Genomic DNA, 8096 nt, shown 5'->3' on the forward strand with positions numbered 1-8096 from the left:
CGCTGCTCCCTGACACCCTGCTAAGCGCTGCAAAGCCCAGCAGCAGCACCCCGCCTCATGTGTAATGCTGATGTCGCGTATTCTCTCTGCAGCAAGCTGGCACCCTCACTGCGCTGAGCCAGAGTATGGCAATTGGGGTATCAGCACTGCCAAAGCACCGCTTTGGTCTCCTCCATACAACAAAGCCATTTCCCAAATGAACTCTCAAGAAGTTCCTTCCACAGAACCAACTGGAACCAGTTTAAGCCAATGGGCTGCCTCAGGCCAAGCTGAGTTTTGTGGGCACGCTGCAGATCTGATGGACAAGGTCTGGAGACCAATTTGGGAAGGACAACTGCAGCCACCTGGAGTGAAAAGGACACCAGAACCTAAATTCCAAAGCAGTGTTAGCTGAGCTCCTCCTCAAGACAGTTACATTTTCTTTTCTTTCCTTTTTTAAGGCAGAAGAAATTTCCCCACTGCAGCCTGGGCTGTGGAGAAATGCTTTAAACTGAGTAGCAATGCAGTGGTGGGCTGGACAAAAGGATTGAAAAACGCAGCACCAGCCAGCCACAGGAAATTAGCTAATGGGATTTATCAGGCTACACCCAAACAGCACGGCCTGCGACCTCTGCACCAAACACCAGCGGCCAACATCCATGCCTTGTTTTCTTTCCAAGGGTGGGAAGGGAAGCTCCAACGCTTAGGATACCAGCCTGGATCTCCAGAGCCATCTGCATTAAAAGATGATGAAGGCTTGGGCTGCACCATTGAAACGGTTTTGTGCCACTTCTCTCCTGCAGCCCTAGTGGCCACCACCTATTGGTAAGAAAAAGCCAGAAGCCGAGAAGATTCTTGAGGGTAAATTCATGAGGTTTTCATTGCAGGAAGCCGTAAAAACACAGAAAGCACGTGGAACAGAGTGGCAGAAGTAAAGAAAGGAGAGGGAATGAATCTGCGCTTGTTATCTCTTAAATGATTGATTGGAGCCAAGCATGGAACAGAACAAAATGCTGTCCTGCAAGCCGAGAAGCAAATGAAACAAGCAGGAAGAGACTGAGATGGAAACCACAGAAAGACCTGGCGGATGCTACGCCCAACCACGCAGTAAGAGATGCACGACAGAAGAACTGCTCCCAGTCACTGAAGCCACGAGTGAGTTATGCAGATCCTCCTGAACCACCGCCAAGCTAAACTGTCCAGCCTCTGCCGAACACTGGTATAACCGGGGGAAAAAAAGAATGAAACATTTATCTGGCAAGTGCTTTCAAAAAGAGAAAGCGGCTGCTGGGAGCTGCTCAAGGGGCTGGAATGTCAGACACGGCTCCAGCGGGACAGATTAGCCGTCAGAACGCGTAGAGGCAGGCAGAGATTTTTAATAAAACTCAGTTTATCACATGGCGATTACCACCTCTTATTTGTACCCTGAGATCACGATAAACATGGCACATATTTTTTTAATACTGGAAACAGAAAGTCAGCTGGACAGCCATGAGATAAATTGCCCTTTTTCGGGTGCTTTTACTTTTGTTTCTAAACCTCTGTTGCCAAACATCTGTTACTTAGATAGAGCAGACAACAAAAACCTACCAGGAATATACTTCTTATCTTCCCCCATAAAGAAGAGTCCAAGATCCAGGCTGTTCCATTGAGCACCTACATATGAACTGTTTGCTAGGAGGCACAGGCAGCTGAAGTGTAATGTGTGAGAACTCGGAGGCCTCCAAAAATTGATGATATAATAAAACAATATTTGGGGTTAACTTTTATGCGTTAAAGCATGCTTTTCCCTGTTTCCCCCAGATGTGATTTTAAAGGAAAGGCCAAGGGATAGGAAGTACAGCATTACTTCCATGGTATGATTCTGCAACCAAATTTGGGATAGCACGGCGGCAGCCTTCATTAGCGCACTCTCAGAATGACTTGTGTAACTTGCTCGTGCTTTGCCAGTTATGAGTAATGCAACAATCACCAGGAGATCCCAACAACACCTCTGTGCCACTTCACTTCCATGTGCTGCCGGATCCCTGCCGGACCCATCCTGCTTCCGAGCGGTCCTTTTTCAGCTGATCTTCTTCTCTTTTCCAGGCTGAGCAAAACCAAGTGACCTCAGCTGTTTCTCGCACATCTTCCATGCATCTTTCACCTGCTCCTCACTTCATCTTGAATTTCCCCTTTGGTTGCAAGGTTCAAGATTTGTAGTGCTGCTGCTCAGCACCATTCACCCGATCATTTTCCAGTTAACCCGCTGGTTAACCACTACCCTTAGCACCACAAAAAACAGCCAAATTGTACTGCAAAGCTCAGTTTTCACCAGGTGACACCTGGCACGGTGATTAAAAAGTACCTTGCGCCGGATCACCCGGGAGCACAGATTTGATCGGGATCAGGCCAAGGCATATAGCACACTCCCGCTCAACAAGGCAGAGCGCACAGTGCAGAGCAGGAGCCAACAATGGCTTTGCGCCAGCCGCAGGGGTGCAGACGATACCCGATCCAGCTGGGGCTGTGCACGGCGATACCTGAGCCGGCAGAAAGTCTGCCCATAAAAAGTGAACCTGTCAGGAGCGCTGCGAGCTGACTCGAGCAGGCAGTGAATGAGCAGCAGGTCAGCGCGTCCCATCGCGTGGCCTGGGAGTTGTACTGCTGGGCTCCGTGTGCTGCCATACTACAGCCGCTTGTCAGTAGAGGTGCGTGTGTGAGCCAGGACCTCATGGCAGCACTGGGGCCGTCAGCTGACAGTGCCCCCAACTTGGAGCAGAAGGAAAAAGGCAGAATGAAAACCGTGCACTTAACCTCTGATGAATCAACTAACGTGTGTGAGGATGCAGCAGACAGCTGATTCAAGTTGAGCCCATTCCTCTAGGCTGTTGAAAATCTCACGGTAACAAACGCTGCCAGAGCCAGGCTAATTTCAGTATCACTTTAGCAATCCAAACAGCGTTAAAAATGCACCCCACCGTGTTGAACGAATACGAGCTTTATTTTTGCTTTACAGCACTTTGTCATGGAAGACCAGCTCTTCTCCTTTGGAGGCACTCCGAGAAGCCTTACCTGCTCTGCATCACCACTTCGTCCGTTCGTAGTGCCCAGTGACGGCGCTGGGCCCGAGCCCCGCCGTTACCCCCACACGTGGGTACAGACACGCAGGAAACGCGGCTTTCCAACACTCATTCCCCACACGGATGCTAGTCGCTCACCCTACGGGAGCGCTCACACCGTTTCCGATCCGAAAGTTCTTGCACGGCCTGTCCCGGCGGCCCTACAACAGCAGCCCTCCTAGTGTCCCTACAGCCGGGCACAAGGTGCCCCGCGCAGCAGCCGGGCCCGCACTCTCCCATTCCGCATCGTCTCCTCCGCTCTTTCCCCTGGGGTCCCGTAGCCGGGAAGCCCCTCCGGCCCCGCAGGTTGCTGCTCCCGGCCCGGCCCGTCCCCGCCGGCGGCACGGCAACAGTTAACGGCGGGACGCAGCGAATGGGCCGCGCTGTTGCCGGGGCGACGGCTCGGAGTGTTCCGGATCGTACCATTGCGCAAGGGCGAGGGGAGCGCCAGCAGCAGCAGCAGCAGCGCTGCCGCCAGCCCATCCCATCCCGTCCCATCCCAGCCTCCCTCCTCCTCCTCCTCCTCCTCCTGCGCTCCCTCCCCGCCCGCCTCGCCGCGCCTCCTCCCCCTCCTCCTGCCCGGCCGGAGCGCGGCGCCGGGGCCCAGCAGCGAGCGGCGCGCGGCGGAGCGGAGCAGGCGGCCGGCGGCGGCCGGGCCCGGAGCGGCGGAGTCGGTACCGGCGGCGGGGCGGGCCGGGCCGGGCCGGGCCGTGCCGGCGCGACCCCTCTGCCTCGCTCGCTGCCCTCTCGCCGCCGCCGCGGGATGCGGGCGGCCCGGGGCCGCGGGCTGTGAGCGGCGGCGGCGGCGGCGCGGAGACAAAGGGAGGCGGCGGGGCCCGGCGGCCGGGGCCGGAGCGCGGGGGGCCGCCGGGGCCGGAGCGCAGCCGCCCGCCGGGAGGCGGCACGATGCGGCACGGCGCGGCGCGGCGGCAGCAGCGCGGCGGCAGCAGCAGCAGCAGCAGCGGCGCGGCCCGCCCGGCGCGGCGGTAGAGGCGGCGGCCGCGGGGCGCGGGGCCGGGCCGGGCCGCTCGCGCGGCAGCAGCGTCTCCCGCGGGCCGGGCCGCGCCGCCCGGGCCGGCGATGTGAGGGCGGCGGTAGAGGCGGCGGCGGGCGGGAGCGGCGCGGCGCGGAGCGCGGAGCGGAAGGCGGGCGGGCCCCGAGCGGAAGCGGGCCGGGCCCGGCGGCGGAGCGCGGCGCCGGCGGGGGCGGCCGGGCGCGGGCGGGCGATGGAAACGCACATCTCGTGCCTGTTCCCGGAGCTGCTGGCCATGATCTTCGGGTACCTGGAGGTGCGCGACAAGGGCCGCGCGGCGCAGGTGTGCACGGCCTGGCGGGACGCCGCCTACCACCGCTCCGTGTGGCGGGGCGTGGAGGCGAAGCTGCACCTGCGCCGCGCCAACCCCTCGCTCTTCCCCAGCCTGGCGGCGCGGGGCATCCGGCGGGTGCAGATCCTGTCGCTGCGGCGCAGCCTGAGCTACGTGATCCAGGGCATGGCGGACATCGAGAGCCTCAACCTCAGCGGCTGCTACAACCTCACCGACAACGGGCTGGGCCACGCCTTCGTGGCGGAGATCAGCTCCCTGCGCTCGCTCAATCTCAGCCTCTGCAAGCAGATCACGGACAGCAGCCTGGGCCGCATCGCCCAGTACCTGAAGGGGCTGGAGGTGCTGGAGCTGGGGGGCTGCAGCAACATCACCAACACGGGGCTGCTGCTCATCGCCTGGGGCCTGCAGCGCCTCAAGAGCCTCAACCTGCGCTCCTGCCGGCACCTCTCCGACGTGGGCATCGGGCACCTGGCGGGCATGACGCGCAGCGCGGCCGAGGGCTGCCTGGGTCTGGAGCAGCTCACGCTGCAGGACTGCCAGAAGCTCAGCGACCTCTCGCTCAAGCACCTGGCCCGCGGGCTGGGCCGCCTCCGCCAGCTCAACCTCAGCTTCTGCGGGGGCATCTCGGACGCGGGGCTGCTGCACCTGTCGCACATGAGCAGCCTGCGCAGCCTCAACCTGCGCTCCTGCGACAACATCAGCGACACGGGCATCATGCACCTGGCCATGGGCAGCCTGCGGCTCTCCGGCCTCGACGTCTCCTTCTGCGACAAAGTGGGGGACCAGAGCCTGGCCTACATCGCGCAGGGACTGGACGGACTGCGCTCCCTCTCCCTCTGCTCCTGCCACATCAGTGACGAGGGCATCAACCGCATGGTGCGGCAGATGCACGGGCTGCGCACCCTCAACATCGGCCAGTGCGTCCGCATCACCGACAAGGGCCTGGAGCTCATCGCTGAACACCTCAGCCAGCTGACGGGCATCGACCTCTACGGCTGCACCCGCATCACCAAGCGGGGCCTGGAGCGCATCACCCAGCTGCCCTGCCTCAAGGTGCTCAACCTGGGACTGTGGGAAATGACTGAGAGCGAGAAGGTCAGGTGAGAGGAGGGGGTGCCCCGAGACCTCCGTCTCCTCTGGAGGAACTCACAGACTGAAGGACTGACTGACTGCTGCAACAGAGGAGAGGAGAGAGGGGCACGTGCACAGCCATGCTACCCACGCACCCTGGCACTGGAGGGAAGAACAGAGCGAGCGAGTATCCTTGACCCCTGTGTGCTGCCTACCCGTCCTCACTCTGGAGGAGGAGGAGGAAAGGGCGGGGTGGGGGGGGCAGGAGGAAAGAGAGAAAGATCCCACCCTTTTTCCAGGTCATGCCTCCAGCTCCACACTGGGGAAACAGTGCTCTCTGCATCTTTACCCCAGCATCCTCCCCCCGCCCCCTACAGAAGAGGTAGAAGCCCACACTTATGCACTGGGGCTAGAGACACCCCTCTTTATCCCCGCTCCCCGATTCCATCCCCTCCTGCACTAAGGATGGATAAAGATCAAGACCCTTGCTCTGCCATGCATTGAGAATAGATTATTTTTGATTTATATAAAGGAGAGTGGGAATGGAAATGGGAACAAACAATTACAACAGCAGGAATGGCTTCCTAGCTACACTTATGTACCTGGCCACCCAGTCATCCTGCACTGGGCACAGACACAGCTTTCGGTTTAAAAGAAAGAAATAAAAGCTCTGAAAAACAAACCCTAACCATTCCACCTCTGCGCCTGCCCCTCCCCTGTCAGCTGGGAGTTGTGACAGAAATACAGCTCCCTAGGTACATGGATTTGGTTTTTACCTTTTTTGTTTTGTTTTGTTTTGTTGGTTTTTTAAAGTCTGTTTTCAATCTCCAGTTCCATGTTGCTCTCTGCTATGGGTAGATGCATTCTCCCACTACTCCAGTTCTCCTCTGCACTGAGAATAGGGACAGCTACAACCTCTCCTTTTGTCAGCACGTTTCCATGTCATCCTGCACTGTTGCTAAAGGAAAAGCCCAGGCACTCTGTTCTTTCTCCCCATCTCTGTACTGGAGATGAAGATACCATTTCCTCCTACCCCGTTTCTGTAGAGCCTGGATGTGGACCCTGGTCTCTTAGACCTTCCCGTGCACTGGGGGCCACAGAGTTGCTGAGAGACACCCCTTCACCCTTCTCCTCCCCTCCCTCTTCTTGGCGCCAGGGATAGACATATCCAGCTACATATCCATTCCTCATGGATGATGGGGGCTAAGTGGGTAGAAGGGGTGGCCAGCTCCCCTCGGCCTGGGGGACTTAAGGAAGAATCTCCAGCTTCATTTCTGCTTCATTTGAGATACTGTGACCTGTTTTTATTTTGAAACGCATAAAAAAAATGACTGCTACAAAAACAGCTTCTTACTCTCCCATCTATCCCTCGCTTATGTCCTGTAAACCGGTCCCGGTTTTCCTCATTAATTCTCCTCTTTACAGTATTCATTTTCCTACATGGTTTTTATTTTTAAAGACGTTTGAAGTTGCTGTTCTTGTGGATTTTTAAGTACATTTTTTTTCTGCTGAATATATTCTATATATATAAATATATATATGACGTCTGGCTACCTCGTTTTAATTTGTTACCTTTTTTTTTTTTTTTTTCCTATTTTGTTTTTTTTCACCCCCCCTCTTCCAAAGCCCTGGAATTCTTACAGGAAAGAGATTTTGAGACTGAAACATTTTTGTGCCTAGACTGGAATAAAGCCCCCTTTCCTTGGGTTTGTTCATTTTTTTCCCTTCCTTCCCCCCATTTTATTATTCCCTCCTTATTTTTTTATTATTTTCTTCTATTTTTTCCTTCTTTTTTAAAACCCTTGTTTGCTTTTGAGCTTACCCCGCTGTGTCCCACTTTCACATTCTGGTTGTGCCTCTCCCTCCCCTCTTTCGCTGGGGATCGGGGACCCCAAACTGTGCTTCTACATTTTGCCTCTTGTAGCACAAATGTGTAACGTGAGAATCCGTGCTGAGGATCGGGCTGTCGCTATGACACACATGTGTACAATGCAAGTTCGTTTTTGTTTTAGAAAATATTATAGAGAGATATATGCAAATCCTTTCCCCTCCCCTCTCCAATCACCTACAAAAGGTCACTGTGCGAGGCTTCCTGTTTGTGGGCGAGGAGCGAGCAGCCTGCAGGCCCCGAGGCTGCAGCGCGAGGGGAGGAGACTGAAGTTCATCTGTCTTATCTCTGTTCTGTCAATAAAATGGAGCTGGTTCTTTAGATTATTATTTTTTTTTTTTTAATATTATTATTTGAAAGAGGAAGACTTAAGGATTGTTGGTTTTTTTTTTAAACGATCTTGGCTTTTTTTTTGTTTTCTTTTTATTTTTCCTTTCTCAACGTGTTCAGAATCTCAAACCCTCCACAGTAACAGGCCAGACCACGGAGTTAACGCAAACCTGGAGACCCCTATGAATTAATTGTACTGTTTGTGAATTTGTATAAAAAATAACAAAGATCCTCTTAAAACATTTTATATTCTTACGGTAAAAAGGTGAAACTGATATTTATATAATAAAAGAGGAAATATGAAGTATGTTTTTGAAAAAAAAAAGAAAAAAAAAAAACAAAAAATCAACAACAACAACAACAAAAACAAAAAGCCGTATCTGTGTTGTCTGTGCTTCTTGA

At 55.0% G+C, this 8096-nt stretch overlaps 1 protein-coding gene across 1 annotated transcript; it reads left to right on the top strand.

Annotated features, from left to right (window-relative positions):
- The first annotated feature begins 4250 nt into the window (after window positions 1-4250).
- Window positions 4251-7702, top strand: FBXL14 (F-box and leucine rich repeat protein 14). The gene has a single exon (XM_015865380.2). The coding sequence runs from the start codon at window positions 4307-4309 to the stop codon at window positions 5507-5509; it is 1203 nt and encodes a 400-aa protein (XP_015720866.1). The 5' UTR covers window positions 4251-4306; the 3' UTR covers window positions 5510-7702.
- Window positions 7703-8096: the final 394 nt, after the last annotated feature.

Source organism: Coturnix japonica, chromosome 1 (genome assembly GCF_001577835.2).
Source record: "Coturnix japonica isolate 7356 chromosome 1, Coturnix japonica 2.1, whole genome shotgun sequence".
NCBI classification, from domain to species: Eukaryota; Metazoa; Chordata; class Aves; order Galliformes; family Phasianidae; genus Coturnix; species Coturnix japonica.